This window comes from Sceloporus occidentalis, unplaced genomic scaffold, assembly GCF_023333645.1.
Source record: "Sceloporus occidentalis isolate IW3139 unplaced genomic scaffold, rSceOcc1.0.p SCAF_14, whole genome shotgun sequence".
NCBI classification, from domain to species: Eukaryota; Metazoa; Chordata; class Lepidosauria; order Squamata; family Phrynosomatidae; genus Sceloporus; species Sceloporus occidentalis.
In genome coordinates, this window is record NW_028316994.1 from 15,838,840 (window position 1) to 15,860,546 (window position 21,707).

Below are 21,707 nucleotides of genomic sequence, written 5' to 3' on the forward strand. Positions count from 1 at the left end.
GGGTTATTTCTGCAGCGTAGATGCAGCCCTAGTCTGAGAATTCACGTGTTTATGGAACGTGTGAGTTCCTTTTGCACTTTGAGGAGAAGGGCGTTGTGGACCACGGCTAAAAATACCCCCATTTGGTGGCAGTCTTCGTGTGAAGTGTAAAATTATCACACTACGGTGCAAAACACACTGCAGAAATAATCCAGTTTGAGACGGCTTTAACTGCTCTAAGTTCTAGGGAATCCTGGGAACTGTAGTTTATCGTGGCACCAGACCTCTCTGACAGAAAAGTTTAAATGTCTCACAGAACTACAGTTCCCAGAATTCCCTAGCATTGAACCAGGGCAGTTAAAGTGGACTCAAACTGGATTGTTTCTACAGTGTGTTTTGGACCTAAATGAGGTGACATTTTCAAATAACCTGCGTCGAAGTTTCTCTTTTTTAAAACAAATCCTCTCAGACCTCTGAGGAGACATTACTCTTATCGTAAAAATTACTCTTATCAATCACTTCGCCATTGTCCAATCAGAAACAGGAGGGCCCCTCCCCGGCCCGCCTCCTTTGTGAGCCGTCAATCATTCCACAGAGAGCTCGCCGAGGTTACACAACTCAAGAGGGCTGTCGATCAAGCTAAGTGGGACCAATCCGAGAGCAGCTTTCCTCCAACCGCCCCGCCTCTCCATGGAGCTGTCCAATCGGAGCTTCGCTTGCCTTATCACCCGGTTTACAGCTTGTCTGTGTTTTCCCCCCTCTCTTCCCCCCCATCGAACCCTAAGCAGCCAATTAAACACGCGCAAACCTTTTAAAAGCCTAAAGCTGTCCCACGTGGGGTAGTGACTCTCAGCCAATCAATTAGCAGCCGGGTTGTCCCTCCCCCACCTTACCACTCCAGTCAGAGGCGGGTGCCTTTTGCCCTAAGATGTAAACAAGGCCTCGCGCTGTGACCGTTAAGAGGGTGAGGAGGGTCTCGCGCTCGCGGTGGGAGGGGGGCGCCCTCGCGGCTTCTGATTGGCTGAGCTGGGAGCGGCGCGGAGGGGGGAGAGCTCGAGGGGCAAAAGCAGGTCGGTAAGAACGAAGGCATTCTGATTGGTGGGGAGAGCGGGCTGCTCGGGTGGATGGAACGTTGAGGGGGGTTGGCAAGAGTGTCCCCCCAATATGGGGCCTCTTGATTGGAGGAGCCCTGAGTATGGCGCGTTCCTATTGGCGGAGAGGTCCAAACAGGGTTGGGAAGAGCTGTAATTGGTTCCTTAGTCCTGTCGGCTTTTGATTGGTGGCCTGTGGGTTCTGGAGTGTTGACGGGAAGCGGATGGTGCTGTTTTGTGTAAACTCGGAGTGGAGTATGGAGTGGTAACTTCCACGGTTGTTGTTGTTGTTATGTCTCCAAGCCGTTTCTGACTTATGGCGACGGGGTTTTCTTGGCCACGTCGGTTCAGAGGGTCTTTTCTTAGCAGCTTTTGCCTTCCTTTGAGGCTGAGAGAGTGTGGCTTTTCCAAGCGTCACCCACTGGGTTTCCAGGGCTGAGTGGGGACTGGGACCCAAATCACGCCGCCACGATGGCTTCCAGATAGGCCTCACCAATACAGGGTGACCAGACGTCCTCCTTTTCCAGGACAGGTCCTCCATTTCAGCCTCCTGCCAATTACAAAACGCCCTCCATTTTGAGCATGACTAAGAAGCATGACTTTATTATATTTGTATCAGTGTTTTTAGCTTTGCTTTCGTAACGTCCTACGTTTTTCTTGAATTCCCCCTAGGGCCTGGAGTGCCATAATTGTCCACTAAAACCAGAGACAAAATGTAGGACAAATTCAAGACCAAACTGTAGGACAACTGCAGGACAAAACTCAGCCCAAAATGTAGGACATTTAAGGTCCTCCCTTTTTCTTAAATGTCCTACATTTTGGGCTGAGTTTTGTCCTGCAGTTGTCCTACAGTTTGGTCTTGAATTTGTTCCACATTTTGTCCCTGGTAATAGTGGACAATTATGGCAACCTGGGAGACCATGCCTTATGAGGAGAGACTCAGGGAGCTGGGGCTGTTTAGCCTGGAGCAGAGAAGGTTATGGGGTGATATGAGAGCCCTGTTTAAATATTTAAAGGGATGTCACATTGAGGAGGGAGCAAGCTTGTTTTCTGCTGCTCCAGAGAATAGGAGACAATGGAGCAATGGATGCAAACTGCAGGAAAAGAGATTCCAGCTCAACATTAGGAGGAACTTCCTGAGAGTAAGGGCTGTTCAACAGTGGAACACACTCCTTCCTCGGAGTGGAGTCTCCTTCCTTGGAGTTCTTTGAGCAGAGGTTGGATGGCCTTCTGTCGGGGATGCTTTGATTGAGAGTCCCTGCATGGCAGAATGGGGTTGGACTGGATCAGGGCCCTTGGGGTCTCTTCCAAATCTATGATTCTATGATTCTGTGTTTTGCAGTTCCTTGTTCTCCTTGGTGGGGATGACATCTGGTCACCTTGCACCGATGAAGAGTTTGTTGTGTGCCTGAGAGTGACTTGCTCAAGGGCATCAAGTGGGTTTCCATGGCCGAGCTGTGATTCGAACTCTAGTAGAATCTAGTGCTCAAACCACTGTACCAAGATATCTTGAAATTACATACTACAGTATCTGTATGTATAGTACATACAGATAGCATGTAACAGATAGTACATACAGATAGTATACTTACATATAGTATGTAACATACTTTATGTTATATATTATAAAAGAGTCTATAGTTATATAATTATATAATCTCTCTCTCTCTCTCTCTCTCTGGCTTTACTTTGCGAACAAAGATTCAGGGAGGACTCATCCCGCGCTTTATACAAGCACATTGATGACTAAAAAGGCCAATCTGAGATAAACAAGTCTGGTTCCAGAAAGTCTCCTTGGGTGATGTTTCCGGGTTGTGGTTCTTTCTGCGTTGTCGTTTCTCTTTGAGACTCGTTCGGCATGAGCTTTCAAAAATATATAATTATATAATGCATATAGTTACATAGTATAAAAGGATTTGTACACAAAGGGGTATTGTAACACCTTTGAGACTAACTGAGACTGTGTCTGCACTGCAGAAATAATTCAGATTGCCACTGTTTTAACTGCTTTGGCTCCATCCTGTTGAATCCTGGGACTTGTAGTTTGTTGTGGCACCAGTGCTTCTGACAGAGAAGGCTACATATCTCACATAATTCCATAGTATTGAGCCATGGCACTTAAAGCAATGTCAAACTGGATTATTTCTGCAGTGTGGATGCAGTCTGGAAGAACTTTCAGTTAGGTTCAAAACATTCTGCAGAAATAATCCATTTAGAGTCCTCTTTAACTGCCCTGGATCAGTGCTAGGGGATCCTGGGAATTGTAGTTTATTGTGGCAGCAGAGCTCTATGACAGAAAGCTAAATATTTCACAAAATGACAATTCCCAGAATTCCCTAGTACTCAGCCAGGGCAGTTAAAGCGCTCTCAAACTGGATTATTTCTGCAGTGTGTTTTGGGCCCTTGTCTCTGAGGCGCTACAAGATCGCTTTGCGTGCTGTTTTTCCAGACTTACGCAGCTATGCCTTTGAATTCTGTTGTGACTGAGAGTAAGGCTGTGGTTATATAAAACCAAACAAGTTGTTATGGAAGCAAGTGAGAGTGTATATGGCGGTATCTGAAAGTTGTCGGGTCAAAGGGCCTGATGGGTGTGGCATGCTAAAAGGGACCTACGCTGGGTAGTGAGTGAAGAGGGCTGATGGGTAAGTCTTTGGGCCATGGTGCAAAAGGGAGACGCTTCGATCACCACCCGCCTCCCCTCTCTCTCCCACTGTGTACAAAGTTCTCTGATTAGTGGCTCAGCATTTTCCTTTTCAGGGAAAGCACGGTCCCACTCTTGGGTTACTGAACACCAGGAGGAGAGTTATATATCTGCACAGACCTGAAGAATGCCGTAAGTCATGGGCTCCCGCAGCAGTAGCAACGCTGGCTCGGGCGGCCGAGATAACCAGGGCAGCTGGTCGCAGAGGGACTCAGGGAGTCTGCGCAGTGAAGAAGAGGACGACGAGGATGTGGATCTGGCCCAGGTACTGGCATATCTACTGCGCAGGTAACTCATCCCCTTGCCCCCACCCTTCCCAGTCAAATTTGGGTGTGGGGGATGACCCCTGGATAGTCTGTGCTTGTTCCCGACACCCATCCAGATCAAAGATGGACCTTAAGATGGCCATGAAACAAGACAGGGGGCCTTTCTGCCAGGGAGGACCCAAGAAGCTCTGTCACAAGAGGAGAGGAAGGAAGAGGAATTGGTTGTGTCTTTCCTGCCTGATCAGACTGTGGACAGCAAGAACTTGTTCCAATAAGTGGAATCAGGTGGTGGTGCTCAGTATGGAGTCTTGGGGGACAGTGCTCCAAAATCCAGTCTTGTTTGGGGGTTTTTTCCCTCCCTGAGGTGCTCCAGATATCATGCATTTACTCTCAGATATACACAGATCCTAATTTTAATGTTCTGTGGTGCTAGGATGTCAAAATTGAGATGAGCATATCAAAGAATGGATGCATCATATTTTCAAGGGCCTATGGATATATTTAATGATGGGAACAGCATAACTAAATGGTATGGCTTGCTTCCTTCCTTGGGGACAGCATGGAGAGGTACTAGATGGATGGTTGGATATATGATTTGGCCCAAGTTTTATTGTTTTGCTGATCAGCTGGGGTGCGTTCTTAGTTGGGGGGGGGGGGTCACACCAGAATCTCAAGGAGTATATCACTACATCCTGTAATGTATTATGGCTGCTTCCTTACAAGTAGAGGATGTTTTATGTTTTCTTCTGCAGACTTGTGGTCTTGGCATTAAAATATCTGAAGAGCTTATCTACACTCATATTCAGGGCATGTATTGCGCAGAATGGGAGAGGTTTTAAATAAATAAACAGATTCCATACTTAGGATATCAATTCTGGGAAAGAAAAGTATGTCTGAAGGAGCCCTGGTGGCACAGTGGTTAAATGCCTGTACTGCAGCCATTCACTCAAAACCACAAGGTGGCGAGTTCAAGACCAGCAAAAGGGCCCAAGCTCGACTCAGGCTTGCATCCTTCCAAGGTCGCTAAAATGAGTACCCAGACTGTTGGGGGCAAATTAGCTTACTTGCTAATTAGCTTACTTGCTGTTCACTGTTATGATCTTTGGAATAGCGGTATATAAATAAAACAAATTATTATTATTATTATTATTATTATTATTATTAACTTTCCTTCTGAAGGATTTTGAAGCTGCTGTCTGAGTCCTGAGAGGAAGCCAGCATATTTTCAGGCGTGTATAACAAGGGAAAATGAATTCTGCAGTGCTTTTAATACTGGTTTTGGGAGGCCACAAAGCATTTGGTTTTTTTTAAAATCTATGTCTTGTTTACCAGCTGGAACAATTTTTGAAAGGCAAAATAGACCTCTCTATCCTTTCATGGTCTGCAGCCTTCTTTGTTGGCTCTGATATTCATGTTTACATTTGCTTTTGATTTTCCTGGACGCCGGAGCCTCGCTTGCTACCTTAGGTCATGCCCTGCCCCACCCCGCTGGTGAAATGGCTCTATGCCTTTTAGCGGGTGGAGTTGTGAGAGACTTAGGGTGCATCACTCATGCCTTCAAAATTTGTGTTAAAATTAAGATGCCACATAATCCTAGAAATTCAGGAATGGAAGGTTTTCTTATGAGTGAAACTCTGTGCTAAGGAGAAGCTCTGTAGGCTTAATTTCTAGCCTTTGTACACCAGTAAAGATGGAAGAGCCATCTCAAGAAAACAGGTGGCCACCTCAAATATTTCTATTGATGCTGAATGTAGTAGCCCATTTTCAGGCAGAGGTGGGTGGGTTGGGGAACTATGTTAATCTGGGGCTACAAGGTTTGTGCTATTTTCTTATGCCATGGCCATGAAACAAGGTACCAACTAAAGGAATTGAGTTCTCTGTCACCCATTCCCATTTGCACCCTCTTGTTTTACCTGTGTTCCTGTTGTAAAGTATTAGGCAGTGTCTTTTAAAGATTAATTCCCAGGCTTGGGATGCAGTATCTGGAAAAATGCTGCAGCTCTTTTTTTTTCTCCCCCCCCCCTTTTTTTTTATGTTCTTGCTTCTCCACTTCTCAAAAGTAATCTAATCCCAGTGAGTTTTATCAAGGCAAAATCCACACCCCAAGTTCTGCCTTAATTTGGTGCACCCCAAAACTAATCCTGTGTTTTCTGGGCTCCAGCTAATGGTTACATTAAATTATGAGGAGACAAGCAGGAAACAAATAAATTCAATGCTGATTCTCTGCTTTCCCTGCAAATTAGAAATCCATAATGTCTTCTGTTTTCTCCTTTGCTGCTCTCCTCAGAGGACAGTTTCACCTGATGCAAGGTGGTGGAGCAGCCAGTGTCCGGGTGTTCCAGACCCTCTCCGATTCGGACGACGACAATGATAATGCTTGGGAAGGGAGGCTAGGAGATCAGTACAAACCCACAGGTACCAGTCCAAACTTTGCATGGGCATACTACTCAAGATTTAAATAATTGTTTGAATAGTGATTTCTGTGATGGCTGGACTCCCACACCCATTGAGTGGACCAGAGATTAGATCCAAGAATTTAGGGATTTAAGGCTTTTCTTTTTAAAGTCTGAAGCATTTGGAACCTAATAAGTTCCAGACAAGGCTAGGTGTGGTCCAAAGTTTCCTGTAGGAGATTGATGCTGGCCAGGATATTCAGCACTCTGAACAGTTTAGCTGTAAAAAAATAAAAGAAATCTAGTCCTCATGGCTATAGAGGTAATCTTAAATGTGTAAACATTGTCTAGATTCAGCAGGGACAACAGAACAGTTGGGCTCTTGTCTCTGATCAGTTTCTCTTACTGTCATCATCTGCAGTGGATCTGAGGCCAGACACCCGGGACCTTCAGTGCAACGAGATCAAAACACGCATCCAGTTGGCAACAGGCAGGCTGGGTTCAGGGCGAGCCGAGTGTAGTATCCCCAGACTTCTTTGCCAGGTGCCTGTTTGCTTCTTATTGAAATAAAGCTTGGGCTAGGAATGTAATGACTTCTCAAAGTGCAGGTGGCGGAGGGTAACAGTCTGGCTTTCTGGTACATGAAGACTTTAGGCAGTGCTGCTCTAATCATCTATCTTGTCTGGAAATGAATCCTCCAATATGAAGCTTATACCCCTTTCTCTACACAGAGTAGCATCATACTTCTCATTGCTTAATTTGTTCAAGACTAAGTCCTGATTGGCCAATGACTTTGGATCTGTGTCCAGGATATTGGAAGAAATAGAAAACTATTTGATTCCATAGATTCTCACATGTTTTTAGGCCTTCAGACGAGCCCATATTGGTAATAGTGTCAATCATGCAAATCCTGGTAAGAGCAGCAACATCGTGAGTCTCCTTGGTGGAAGTCCCTTCTCTTGGGAACATTGTAGAATCATAGAATCTTGGCTGGATTCTTAGTTATCTTCCTCTGATTCACAGAGGCCAGCTTTTTTGCAGAAGGCCTTTGGCTTGTAAAATCCTTGACTAATACATGATTTGCTCTTTGGAAGCTTTACACGTGCTATTTTAGAGCTGTCATTCCTTTCAGATGGTTACTTCCCAATCCTTTTGTTACCAGAATATCTAAGATGTTGTGGGTGCTATGGCATGAGCCAAACAGCATGGGGTAATTCTTGTGAGGTAGGTTATCCTGAAGAACAGGAATTGGCTGTAAGCCTCTGGGTGAGCCTTATGGCTGCCAGTTGAGTTTGCCAGTGTGTGATCCTCAGAATCTGCCAGCCTTCTTGAAAAAGAGCCAAGACCACAAGGGGGGTTCAGTTGCAGTGGGACTTCCACACTAGTGATGGCAAAATATGGAAAGTGTGTGATGGAACAGGTGGATAAATGAAGTGTGAGCTGCTGCATTGATACTAAAGAGGAATCCGGAAGCTGTGAGGTGATACCATTGACTACCAATTTGAATGTCAGTTTGAATATGGTTCTGCCTGACTCCTATAGCAAAATGGAATTTTACCCCACCCTGGGTTTTTGTATGTCCAGGTTTGTTTCCTATCATTTTTCTTTCAATAGAATAGATTATGAGGTGGCTGAACTACAGCCCTTGCATATTGCTTCTTCTTTTTCCTTTTTTCATTTGTTTCTTCCTTTCTCTCTCCACAGAGAGAGCGTGGCCTTTGTCATAACAGCAGTTTCTCTCCTGGAGAATGCTCGCGGGTGGTGTCACAGTAAGTGTCTGATAAAGGAGACCTGGGGAGAAAGTAACAGCTAAGAATGTCTCCCATAATAACCCAGGATTATCTTTTCCCTTCCTTCCAGTTTTCTCCCGAATAACTTGGCCTTTACAGACTCCTATTCTCAAAAGGCTTTCTGTGGGATCTATTCTCGTGATGGACGACTATTTATGTCTGCTTGTCAAGGTATCTTCCAAACAGTTCCTACCTGAGAAAATTTGCTTCCCTAGACATTCTGGGGGCATCTCAGAATTCCTTAGTTCAGGCACACTCTCTAGTGACACAGATGCTTGGCATTACAGCTATCAAGTGGCCTATAATGCTCTTATGGCCCTTCTGAGAAAGAATGTTCTTCTTGCATCGTGGGAAATAGTGTCTCCTCACAGTGTTGCTGTTCTGGCACAAAATTTCAACTGTTCTCCATGAAGACCCAAGGAACTATTTTTTGCCAGTTTGCCAAACTAAACAGTGTGACCACTCTATCCCACTTCCTTTTTACTCTTTTGAACAAAATATACAGAATTACCTAGAAGTTGGTTCTTTGGATAAGTTAATCCAAGTGATTTCCATGATTTTACAAAGACAATAAAACTTATCTCTTATCAGATTCTCTTTGTCCAAATCAAGAACTAAACATAGGGATGGTATACAGTTTACAAGCGTGTAGTAACCACTACACCAGTGTGGGATAGTGGTTTGAGCGCAGAAGTAGGACTCTGGTGATCGGGGCTCAATTCTGCGTCACTCATGGGTCACCTTGGTGAGTCACACACACTCAGCCCTACTGAGTGACCTTGACTGAATCACACAGACTCAGCCCCAGAAAACCCCATGATAGGTTTGCGTTAGGGTTGCCATAATTCAGAAATGACTTGAAGGCATACAATAACAGCAGAACCTTTAATTGATCATCTGTATCTTGTTCCTGGTCCAGATCTATAAGAGACTCGGTGACCAGTCAGATAGGTTAGGTTGTCACCTTGGAACCCATAAGTCTCCCTGCCCCCACTGAAAGAGCTGGAGCATCCGGGAGTATGATAGTGGGGTGCTTTTGTGCTCATGCCCTGCTTGTGGCCTTCCCTTAATTAATCACAGCTCTTCTTTGTTTCATCCATATCAAAGGTGGTATCTGTTTTCTATAGCAATGAGCAAACACTCAGATTCTAATAACATACTTAGGGTGCAACTACCCTGTAGAAATCATACAAATTGGCACAATTTTAAGTGCTTTAGCTCTATCCTATGGAATTATGGGATTTGTAGTTTTAAAAGGTCTTCAGCCTTCTCTGCCAAGGAGTGCTGGTGCCTCACAAAACTGCAAACCCCGGAATTCTGTAAGATATAGCCATGGCAGTGAAAGCGGTGTCAAATTGCATTTTTTCTACATTATTAGCTACACCCTCAGGTAATTCCCCAGGGGTTTGCCACTGTGTTAGGTATCCTAATAAGTGCCTCACTTGAATAAAGATAGGATCATTAAGGCTACTGTGGCTGGCTTTGTGAGTAAGAATCTTCTTTGTTCGCTACCCAAATCTTCAGATCAGAGAATCCGCTTATATGACTGCACCTATGGGGCATTCCGGAAGTTCCGGAGCATCAAAGCACGAGATGTCGGTTGGAGTGTCCTGGATGTAGCCTTCACTCCCGATGGGGCCCATTTCCTTTACTCCAGCTGGTCAGACTACAGTGAGTGTAACCAGCTACCAAGAAGGGGGAAACAGAGTCCTGTGTTAGTCCCTGAGGTCCCTTGACCCTTTCTTTCTCTTTCTTAGTTCACATTTGCAACATTTATGGTGAGAGTGATACCCACACAGCTCTGGATCTTAGGTATGGAGGGGACCCCACCTATTCCAATTGAATGAAACAAGTACTACATTTGGTTCCAATGCTTTTCTCCCTTTTACAGGCCTGAGGAGCGCCGCTTTGCTGTCTTTTCCCTTGCAGTCTCCTCAGATGGAAGAGAAGTGCTTGGTGGGTAAGCAAGCCTTTGGCCTCGACCCTTCCAAGAGCCCCTCTTTCACTCACAAAGGTGTGGACACCTTTTGTGCATTGACCAAGATGGTTCCTGGATTTGATCTACACTAATATGAGTCGGTTCTTCTGAAACAATGTAGCTTTCTAGCGTCTTTTTTATCTTTCCTTAGCCAAGAGGATTCTGGGAATCCTTTGCTGTTTGGTTCCCCCTGTTCATGAACTATATTTTATCAGCACTAATTCCAACAGAGAGAAAAGACACTGCCCTCACATGTCAGTAACAGAACGAAGCAACACAAATTCAAAGTGTTGTGAAGATTTTTTTTTCCTGCTTATTTTGTAAGAGCTTTCTTTGAAGAAAAAATGGGACAAAAATACCAGAAGTTACTTTGCCATTTATTGATTGAAAATGCCACAGTTCACCCAACTGCGCTCTAAAGCAGTTGGAAACTACTGAACTGCAACTCAGTGCAGAGCAGGATAGCCAGTGGTGAGGAATGCAGTTCAACATCTGATGGGCAACAGAATTTCTACCCCTGCTTTACAAGGACTCCTCTTATGTTAAAATGCGGCCTAAGCCTATTTCACCTCTGTATCTGTGTTCCTGCTTCCATCCTCCACTATGTTTTTTCTACTCACCCTCTTGATTTTGGTTTTAAACCTAGGGCCAACTACGGCTGCGTCTATGTGTTTGACATGGAACAGAATAAACGGACGCTCAAGGTACTTCTGTTCTGGGCTTTGCAATTCCTCTGTTGCCTCTCTGTTCCATTTCCTCCCCTCATTTGCACCCTGTTCCTGTCTCTCTCAGTCTTGGAAATTAACCTTTCTCCCTCTTGTGCCTTTTCTCTTTTCTTTCTTTTTGTTTGTGTCCTTTTATGTATCTCTTTTTCTTATGTTTTATTTATTTTAAATAAAGAAATATTTATCCATTTTTTAAAATGGTAGAAAGGTCAAAGGCATAAAACACACTTCCAAGTTTCAATTCCAGTTATCTCTAGTTTTTAGAAAGAGATTCAAGTAATGGGAAAGAGCTCCAGCAACCTTTGCTGTTGTTAACTGCCTTTGAATTGACTTTGACTTGTGCCACTGCAGAAATTGTTAATGAAACTCTGGTTCATTAAGAAGTGGAGCACAGGCGAGATGGTAAGTGAGAGCATACTCAGGCTGAAAAACAGGAGAAAACATAGCAGACATTTGTCAAGAAGCTTGGGTCCCTTTGTAAGTTTAAGTTAAACACTCTGTTCTTCACCAATTTAAGCTGTTTGGACATTATTTGATATTTATCATTCTGCCCAATTTACTTACTTGCACTGGCAGCATTAATCCAGAACAAGGGTGGTAGCACAAAATCATAAAGTGTAAAAATATAAAGCTGAGCACTACTTTAAAGATAGTCTAAGGTCCAAAACACACTGCAGAAATAATCCAGGGATCTTTGAGACTGCTCAGTGCTAGGGAATCCTGAGAATTGTAGTGTAGTACCAGAGCTCTCTGACAGAGAAGGCTAAATGTTTCACAGAACTACAGTTCCCAGAGTTGCCTAGCATTGAGCTAGGGCAGTTAAAGCGGTCTCAAACTGGATTATTTTTGCAGTGTGTTTTGGACCTAAATCATTATATTCTTCATTCTATGTACAGATGCAAGAGCTGGACAGTACAAGAGCAGTTACTTGGATCTCTTTTTAAAAACAAGAGATAACTGGAACTGAAACTTGGAAACATATGGTACTATTGAGCTCTGGTCCCTTCCTTTGAGTTCTTTAATTTGATTTATTATATTCATATTAATGCAAACTTGAATTTAAATTATTTCATGCAGAATTTGTGTGGGGTTTCTTCACACTTTGTTAAAGTGCCTGGCACACATTTCAGTTTCTTCTTGTATCTTAAGTGTATATTAGTGTTTAACATGACATGACCTATCTGCAGGTATCCTAGAAAAAGTTTTTCCCTCTGCCTACCCAGATTGAGTCCCATGAAGATGATGTGAATGCTGTGGCCTTTGCTGACAACAGTTCCCACATCTTGTTCTCTGGAGGTGATGATGCCATTTGCAAAGTGTGGGACCGGCGCACCATGAGGGAAGATGACCCTCGGCCAGTGGGAATTCTGGCTGGCCACCAGGACGGCATCACCTTCATAGATAGCAAAGTAGGTGCATGTTTTTTCACCCTGATGAATCCTGAACAGCCTGAAAGCTTATTTTGGTGAACTGCGTGGACTCCTTACCCTTGAAGGCTCTTGCTTATAACAGATTTTGCTGCCTCTGATTGTTGAACCATCCACATGATGCTTTCCAGGGTGCTGGGCTGTTGTTAATAATTAATTCCATTGCATTCTAGGTCCATGGCCCCATACAGACAGGCCAAAATAAAGCTGCTTCAGGTCACTTTGGAGGTATGCTGTTTAAATGATGCATGCGTCCTAAGAGTCTGGAAGCCGTGCCAAAGCCACGCTCCACAGCATACTTACAAAGTGACCCAAAGCAGCTTTATTTTGGCCTGTCTGTATGGGGCAAATGGTAAGCAAAGTCTGATCCTCAACATGTTGTTAGATTGTGGCTCACAGCCATCCTTACTTGCTGGCTAGGGTTGATGAGAATTGCAGTTCAGCAACATCTGGAGTGCCACAATTTGCCCAACCCTGCCCCAAGTAAAACCACAGTTGCTACTGAGTGTCTAATTTTTTGTTGAAGTAGATGCAGGTATGGTTCAATTAACAAAGCCTCTGACAGTAAAAGACTTATTAAGGATGCTTACACCTGCCCAGCCCCCTCCCAAATCTTTCTTATCCCTTGTCTAGTTGGACAGTTTTAGCAGCATCGACATTGGGAGGTTAGTAAAAGAAGGCTGGAGAAATTCAGACAGTATCAAATTGCCATAGTGTCTGAAGTAAATTGTACAATAAACAAAGTTCAGACTGGGAAAGAGTGGAATTCTGCTATGGCCAGGTTTACTATAGCCTACAACAGGCAAGATAACTTTAGCTGCTTCTAGAATCTCTTACTGAGCATTCACAAATACCAAAAACAAGAGGGGAAAGCATATCAGTCTGCCTCCACAACTACCTCCAGCATGTTAAAAAAGCAGATCTAGAAGTTTCGGCACCAGGGTGGAAATCATAGGAAAAACAGAGGCTGGTGAAAGAAAAAGCTCTTCCCAGATGCATTTTGGAGGAGGCCTTCAATTAGTCTCTGGAAAGTTCAAAATGTTTTTATTTATGCATGGCTAAAAGAACTTATTTGTTTCATTTCACATGTGCATATTGTTAGTTTTGGATAAAACATCTGCTGAAACATGTTCTTCTCTTCTGTAGTGTATATACTTACGCTTATTCTTTCCATATTATTTCTGCCTTTGGTACTAAATTTTCTGTTAAAGAAGTAATGCCCAGGAATGCATCTATGTCATTAACTAAGGTATATTTTGTTTCTCTAATGCGCTCGAGGAGACATTTAAACAGGATTACCAGAATGATCAAAAACTATGGTTCATTTAACTGGAGGGAGTCTTCTTATAGGTGGTCTGTACTGTATAGGGAAGAACGTCATTGTACTTGTAGCTCTAGTGCAGGGGTGAGCAAACCTGTGTCCACTCAGATATTGTCAAGCCGTAACTCTGAGCATTCTCACTATTGCCAGTGCTGGCTAGGCCTGATGAGAGTGGCAGTCTGACAATATTTGGAGAACCACACTTTGCCCACCTCTGCCCAAAGGTTGTTGCATGTGAAAACTCCTTTAAATGGAGGTTTTCTCCTTCTTCCAGGGTGATGCCCGGTATCTCATCTCAAACTCGAAAGACCAGACCATTAAGCTATGGGACATGCGGAGGTTCTCGGGCAATGAGGGGCTTGAAGCATCCCGCCAAGCTGTCACCCAGCAAAACTGGGATTATCGTTGGCAGCAGGTTCCCAAAAAAGGTGGGTTAGGCCAGAGGAATCTGTGAGGAACAGAGGTGTGAAGAGCAGGACGCCTCCTCGCCTTCCTTTGTACATCCCCCCCCCCCCCCTTAGCCTTCTCAACTTCAAAGGGAGGGAGGTGTGAGCACTGTGGTGGAGGCCATCCTAACCCACTTTTTTCCTGCCTGCCCAGCACGGCGAAAGTCAAAACTTCCTGGGGACACCTCCCTCATGACCTACCGGGGCCACGGAGTGCTTCACACACTTATCCGCTGTCGTTTCTCACCACCTCATAGTACCGGCCAGCAATACATCTATAGTGGCTGCTCCACTGGCAAGGTTGTGGGTGAGTGACTTGGGAACAGAAGAGGATGAGGCTATGGGTAGAGTATGGGGGGAAATAGGACACCAGATAACTAAGTTGTGCAGAACAAGAAAAGTAGGGTCACACCAGGGAGTGGTCAGAGAGAATTTGTTTTACCTTTATGCAGAAGTATGGTATTTTGCTTATATACATTACATGTCATTTTGGCATACAGGGGAAGCCTTATCAGTTCTTCTCTGAGAAAGATAAACAATTTTCTAGCCCTTGTAGCAACTAAGATTGACACGAAAGTGTTGCTCTTGTGCGCCTTAAAGATCCTAAGGGGAAGCTATCATTGTTTTTTTTTGGGGGGGGAGTTTGTACAGAGGAAGTTTGTCATGGCCTTCTTCTGAGATTGAGAGAGTATGACTTGCCCAAGGTCACCCAGTGAGTTTCCATGGCTGAGCAAGGACTCAAACCCTGGAGTTCTAGTCCAAAACTATCAGGCATTGAAACGCTTCCTCCTCTCTGGGATGGCTTCACTCCCCTTATTTCCTTGCCATCCGTTATACTTTATACTGCCTCCTGTAACCCTTTCAGAATGCCTGCCCATCTCTTTCCTTTCAAATCCCTCCTTACCCCAACTCTTCTGCAGCCCTCTGGTTTCATAACCAAGGGCAATCTTCCGCTACTGGCTGCCCTTTAGCTGTGTTAGACTAAAACTCCAGTCACTTTAGCTGTGGATAGTGGGAATTATAGTCAACATTTGGAGAGACACCTAGTGAGCAGGGTGGGGAAGTTCCCCCAGCTATAACTGAGTTCTTCACTAAGGCGGGTTATAGACCGCCGCTTTGAGGCGGTCTGCCGCCGCCATTTGCTCCGTGCGGGAGCTGCAGCAGCCACACCGCGCAGCTCCCGCGCGGAGCAAAAAAGGAGCTCCAAAATGGAGCTCCTTCTTGCAGCGCCTCTGTGACGTTGTGAGGCGCCGCTGGCGCATTCGCGATGTCATAGGCGCCGCGACACGTCTGGACGCTATGCGTCTGATACATAAACATGGCGGCCCCCATGTGGAAGGGGCGCCACCATGTTGTACGTATGGAATACGTACTAGGGTTAGGGGGGTGCGGAAGCACCGCCCCTTCCTAACCCTAATACGTATTCCATACGTATTTTTTGGCGGTCTGTAACCCGCCTATGACTGGTCACATGTAATGGAATACAAAGGGATTTTGTGGCACCTTTAAGACTAACTAAAAGAAAGAAGGTTGTAACATAAGCTTTTGTAGACTGGGTCTACTTGATCAGATGCATCCCAACCTCACTACAAATCTGAGGATTCCATAGGATGCTGCCATGGCAGAATGAAATCATAGCACTTTAATTGTGTAGTATGAGAGGCTCCCTGGTGTTGACTGTAAGCTCCTTTGGGTAGTGAACTTTTCTTTTGTACAGTGTGAAGGGCCAGGCCTGTAAATGATGCACCATAAAGAAATTATGCTGTTAGACATGGACAGGCCCAGTGCTGATATTCATGAGTTGGAGGTATCTACTTTGGGTACAGGAAGAGATAGCTAATCTCTTTAACATTTAACAGCTGCGGTGGAAGGAACGGGGTGAGTAGGTGGTGACTCCAGCAAGGAGCGCATTTTGAGCATGTTGGTAACTCTTTTGCCTGCCTCTTCTTCCCTCCCTTTCAGTGTATGACCTCCTAAGTGGCCATATTGTGAAGAAGCTAACCAATCACAAGGCTTGTGTCCGCGATGTCAGCTGGCATCCCTACGAAGAGAAAATTGTCAGCAGCTCGGCAAGTATTGGGAAGAAACCAGGAGGGAGGTGGGGACATTCCCTGAACCCATTTTTCCAGAAGACCCCGGGATAAAGTGGCAAGGGTCCAATTCCTGTGCCAGGCTTCTTTTCTCCTCCTCAAAAACCTACCTTGTGACTCCATTCTAATATAGTGCTCCTCCATGTTGGCCTGCTGCATGATATGCAGTGGCTTGCCTTCAGAGAGTATGTCTGCCCAGCCAGTGTCTGGAACAACATTCTTAAGGAAGGGCCAGTGTGTGTTTCCTTTCAGATTGTAGTTCCAAGGCAGCTGCTAATAACCAATGAAAGAAAATCTAATATATCACCTGAAAGTGTAATAGAAGGAAAGACTCTCTGCAGAACTCCATGTAGAGAGATGAAAGGAAGATGCTTAATGTGCAGCTCATGGAAGGAAGAACTGTACAGCAAAGGAGTAGCAACCAAAGAGGCCTGGCTCCTTAAGAAGGCTGATTTGGCCCCTGAATAAGATGGAAACTGGAGCAAGGCATCTTTGGCTTATCTTAGTTTGCAGGGTAGGTTTATATGCCAGTAGATTTTCCCTCAGTCATCTGGGCTGCATATTGTTGAGTGCAATCTAAATCAAATGAAGCATCTCAAATTGGACCTGGCGATGCAGGTAACCAATATTACTAGTTGAGGTGATGGTTGAGAGGCATGGGCTTATGCTGTTGATGGCTTAGGCACATCATATTTCTGGTTACCATTTTGAGAAGAACTGCAGAAGAATACAGGTCTTTGGGCATGCTGGAGGTTTGCATGGCACATGGAGAACCTGGTCTCTGGACTCCATGAAGTGGCCCGCCTCTGGCTGTGAGTTTAGCATTCTCTCATGCTTTCCTGTCTCACAAAATGAGTGTGGCTCAGTATTGTTCATGTGAATGAAGAATGATAAAATACTTGGTGTACTAAAATGACTGGTATAGCTTAATAATTATTTTACCTCTCCCTCTCTTTCTCTGTCTATCCCTTCTGGTAGTGGGATGGGAACATACGACTCTGGGAGTACCACCAAACAGAATACGATGAAGATGACCTCGGGGACCCCCAGCAGCTCCCCAGCACCAGAGAGTTGCGATCCAGATCCTCAGGAACCGCTGAGAAGTAGCATTTACCCGCTGCTTACCACCATTCTCCAATTTTGGACTTGCTATGGGGAGGGGGGAGAATAATCTACCTTGTGATGCCTGTGGCCTTGGAACATACTGGAGGGCCAGAAGGGGTGACGTCATATGCACCCTCAGACTATAGCTCTTTTGTCACTGAAAATTTTAAAGTTATGGGCTGAGGGAAGTGGATGTCATCAGTAGCTCTTCAGGACAGAGTCAGATAGTCGACAGCTGCAAGCAGGGGGACTTAGATTTGAGGAAGAATTAAGCAAAACTTTGTGTATTGTCATTTCTTGTGGAGGGGGGATCATTACGATTGAACTTTGCAATCCTATAATCCTTCCTGGTCTGCAAGTTTTTTTGCGAGGGGGAATGAAAAATCATGAACAGAAAGGAAGCCTAACTGCCCCACCTATTTTGGGTCGTTGTGGGTTCCAGGGAACAAGAGGGTATGTGTCTTCCTCCATGCCTAACCTGCTAGTCCTGGGCTGTGATACGTGCCAGACTGACAGGTCTTGCATGGAAGGTAAAAAAGAGGGTGTGGGTCCCTTAATTCTTTTCCAAATTTCATTTTAAGAACTAGATTGGTTTAGGGAGGCACTGGGAGAAACGGAATGAGCAACCCTTAACTCCCTTCTACTTCAATGGGCGCAGTTTCCTGTCTGGGGCTAAGTCAGTGAGATAAGTTCTTTATCAACTACCTTTCCACTGTGGCTGCTTGTAGCCTTGGGATGCTTCTGTGGGAATGGAGTGTCTTCTCCAAGAGTGGGTCCTTACTCACCTAGGGAGGATTATTCCTTGCGTAAGGAATAATAAGACACTATCTTTTTGCAAGGGTAGGGAGGGATGCACACGTAGCTCATCTCTCACTTGTAGATATTTTTATCTTCTGGGGATAGCTCTGCAACAGGATGGTGGGAGAAGAAGACAGAAATAGGTTGCAGCAGGAGGGACAATTAGATTAAAGGACAATTAGGTCTTCTCATGTAATGTATGCCCAGCTTTTCCTCCTTATCCCTCTGACTGTTTCTGCTCTGTCACTTCCTCCTATGTCCTTGACATACTGCCACCTCCAAATCTGCCCAGTCCACCTTCTCTAGTAATCCTCTTCAAGGAATCCCTCTCTTCCTTTTCATCCTTCTCAAGTGTCAGGTCTCTTGCACAGGGTGGCCATGAGAATCACCTGGCCATGCACCCCTTCCCTAGCTGGCTGAAGATGATCTGTGTCCCCATTTGCGGGGGCGGGGGGGGGGCATAGGAAGCTCCTCTGGGTTTCTGAGGTTTTCCAGCTGGATTTATTACACCAGTTGCCCCATCACTGCTGTGGATATAAAGGGGATGGGGAGTGCTGCTGCACAATGCCCCTGCTAACTGAGGTTTTCCTTAAAACATAAAAGAGGCTGTTTCTTACTTTAAAGTTTTGGGTAGATGGGGAGGGGAAATCCTAGCTTAGAGTCTCCATTTGCAGGTGGAGCTATCTTTCTGACCCCTTAAGAAAGAGGGGGCTGCTGGTACAAGATGTAATGGAGGCGAGTGTCCCCTTTCATGGGGTTTTGCACACTTCTTTATATCTGCAAACTGCTGTCAGTGTCAAATAAAAGTTGCTGAAATTTTCTCTGCAGGTTTGTGGTGGTGTTGTTTTGTTTTGTTTGAAGTTAGTTTTTAGAGTCCAAATGTGCTTTGGGGGCAATGTCGTCACGCCCCTTCCTCGCCCACCCTGTTCCACTCCATCTTTCCCCCTCTGCTCCTGATCAGCTGTTCATTCTAAACTCAGAGCTGATCCCTCACAGCTGTCATCAAGTGTCAGTCCCCGGTGACACTTTCCTTTTGACTCTTTCTCCCTTCCTCCCCAGGCGGAGGAGCAGGAGGCAGTGGTAGGGTGATCTTGGCATCTTTGGGGCACCCTGCAGGGGGGGCTTATCTTGGGAGGGATGGCAGAAGGATCCAGGGCCAAGAAACCTTTCTCGTTGCTGGCCACGGCAGCTGGCTGGGCTCAAGCCCTTTGTCGGGGCTTGGTGCGTTTTTGGAGCAACCAGTTTGCATGGCTGCTAGGGGTGCCTTGTCTCCGACGGGCTTACCACCTCTGGCTGGCGGCCGTAGTGATATTTGGCCCACTGCTTCAGTTCTACGTGAACCCACGGGCGATCTTTGCCAATCATCACAACTTCTTTAACATGTGAGTCATCCTGGGAACCTTACGTCGGTGGGTGGAGGAGAGGGAAGGGCTATGTGGGGGGGCAGAGGTCAACTCAGAGGCGAAAGTGGCATCAAAAGAGCACCAAAAAGCCCCACATTTCAAACCACTAAATGTTCTTGGGCTGAATAATGGTCATTCAGATTTGCTGGGTAACTGGGAATGTCTCAGATGAATGGTGAGTTCTTCTGTTCTCGGCTGAAAAGCAAATCCCACATTCAGTGTAGAGTATTGAGTTTGTACTGGAGTTGTTTGAGGGGCTGGTATGTCTCGGGCACTTTCCAGGCAACTCATCTTCCCAGTATAACTGTTCAGATGCTTTTGCTTTATGCATGGGATATGGGACTTGTGTTTGGGGTTTGGCCCTTGCAATAGATTGCCCCAGATTGTACAGTGGGGAGGGATTGTCTACCATATTTTGTAGAACATTGCTTCTCTGATTTATCTGGGCCCCTTGCCACAGCTATATTTAAATATATATCCTGGTTTGTTTTTTGTTTCCTCACAGAAAATTTGTCAGGTCAGCCTGGGGTTGGACTTGCATTTTCTTGGGTGGCTTCATCCTCCTGGTCGTGTATCTGGCCACCCGACGGGTTTTGCTCACCCTGCGCCATCTCACCCGCCTGGCAGTGGGGGCTGGGCTCTGGCTGGGTGCCACCGAGACCTTCCTGCTCATCGAAAACCTCACGGGCTACTGCTTTGACCCTGTGCCCGAGGGCATCCTGGTGAACAACCTTCCGGACAAGTGGATGTGCCTTCACAAAGGTCACAAGTGGCATGGCTATGACGTCTCCGGCCACACCTTCCTGCTCACCTTCTGCTGCCTCCTCATGGTGGAAGAGACCTCTGTCTTCCGGCGATATCTAGCCCAGGGCCACCCAGCAGGTGTCCCTTTGCGTCTCATCTTTCTCCTCAATGTCTTTCTCCTCGGCCTGTGGAACTTCCTCTTGGCTTGCACCGTGGTGTATCTCTACGAATATAGCCACAAAGTAGTGGGAGCCGCAATTGCTACCCTCTGCTGGTACCTCACCTATCGTGGCTGGTACCGCTGGCAATGGTCTCCAGGTAGGCCTGGAGCAGGCCTGTTTGTCAAAGGAGCACTGGGAGAGGCCAAAAAACGAAACTGACCACATCTTGAGAAGCTCAAATTGACCAGTCAAGAGGCCACAGAAGGAGTTTTACATCCCCTCCAAGGAAAATAAAAAATCAGGACGCTTTCCGGTGCTCTGTTCTCCACTAAGTGTCTGTGTGGTTTCTTGGGATGAGAAGAGACTTTGGAAACCAGGAGTGGGGGAAATAGTGGGGAGTAGATTTGATATTTGGGTAGGTTGCTATTTGGAATCTAGTTCTATATAAAAGTGGCCAATCTGTGATCTGTACGTTTCTAAAATAATTAAGTACATTTCCATTTTTTTAAATGAACAATTGAAGTAATGTTACAGTGGGCCCTTGGTATCTGCTGGGGCTTGGTTTTGAGACCCCCATAGGTACCAAAATGCAGGGATGTTCAAGTCCCATTAAATACAATGCATAGTAAAATGGTGACCCTTATATAAAATGGCAAAATCGAGGTCTGCTTTCCAGAGTTTATATATGTTTGGAGTATTTTTCAAGCTGTGGATGCTTGATGGATATGGAGGGCTGGCTGTACTATTATACAATGAAATTTAAAGATTGTGAAGAAGTAATGCCCTTGGACAAAGCATGTGGATTAAAATCTAGGCCCTGAATGTTTCTTCGTACTGTGCTTGTTGACTATGGGCAAGAATATATTTATTTAAAACAAAGCAGTTCTGATTTTCTTATTCTGCCAGAAAGTTTGTGTGATGGACTGCAGTTCCCATCATCCTTCATCCTTACCTCCCCTGGTGAATGGGAGTATCTATCCAGACATCTCTGAAGGTTGGAAGATCCCTAGCCTTGTATTTGCCTGTCCTCTTAATAATAATAGGTATAAATTATTATTATTTATTACCTGCCTCTCCCCATGGATCATGGCAGGCAACAACAACAAATCAACAATAAGCAATATCAATGAAAACAAAGCATGCAACAGTTTAAAAGGACAAATAATATGCATTTGAAAACAGTCCAAATTTCAATTTCTGATTAAAAACCACCAAAATAAACCTGCCAAAGCAATGCTCAGAAGACAAAGAGACTAGTCTTTAATGCTGTTTTAAATTTAGAAAGTGTAT

At 45.2% G+C, this 21,707-nt stretch overlaps 2 protein-coding genes across 5 annotated transcripts; both read left to right on the forward strand.

Moving 5' to 3' along the window:
* The first annotated feature begins 838 nt into the window (after positions 1–838).
* Positions 839–18,936, forward strand: DCAF11 (DDB1 and CUL4 associated factor 11). 4 transcript variants are annotated; one of them, XM_089481025.1, is made up of 15 exons: positions 839–943; positions 3,828–4,059; positions 6,325–6,452; positions 6,852–6,973; positions 8,135–8,199; positions 8,291–8,391; positions 9,745–9,891; positions 9,978–10,032; positions 10,112–10,180; positions 10,845–10,902; positions 12,147–12,332; positions 13,946–14,099; positions 14,272–14,424; positions 16,080–16,186; positions 17,186–18,936. In XM_089481025.1, exons 2-15 carry the CDS (start codon positions 3,911–3,913, stop codon positions 17,312–17,314), a joined length of 1,623 nt encoding a protein of 540 aa, XP_089337151.1. In that variant the 5' UTR covers positions 839–943; positions 3,828–3,910; the 3' UTR covers positions 17,315–18,936. The 4 variants fall into 4 exon arrangements, with proteins under 4 accessions (XP_089337151.1, XP_089337153.1, XP_089337152.1 ...); XM_089481027.1 differs by lacking the exon at positions 839–943 and adding an exon at positions 972–1,049; XM_089481026.1 differs by lacking the exon at positions 839–943 and adding an exon at positions 1,088–1,335.
* A 99-nt stretch (positions 18,937–19,035) lies between these two features.
* Positions 19,036–21,239, forward strand: FITM1 (fat storage inducing transmembrane protein 1). The gene is made up of 2 exons (XM_089481029.1): positions 19,036–19,491; positions 20,018–21,239. The coding sequence occupies exons 1-2, from the start codon at positions 19,247–19,249 to the stop codon at positions 20,634–20,636; spliced, it is 864 nt and encodes a 287-aa protein (XP_089337155.1). The 5' UTR covers positions 19,036–19,246; the 3' UTR covers positions 20,637–21,239.
* The last annotated feature ends 468 nt before the right edge of the window (positions 21,240–21,707 follow it).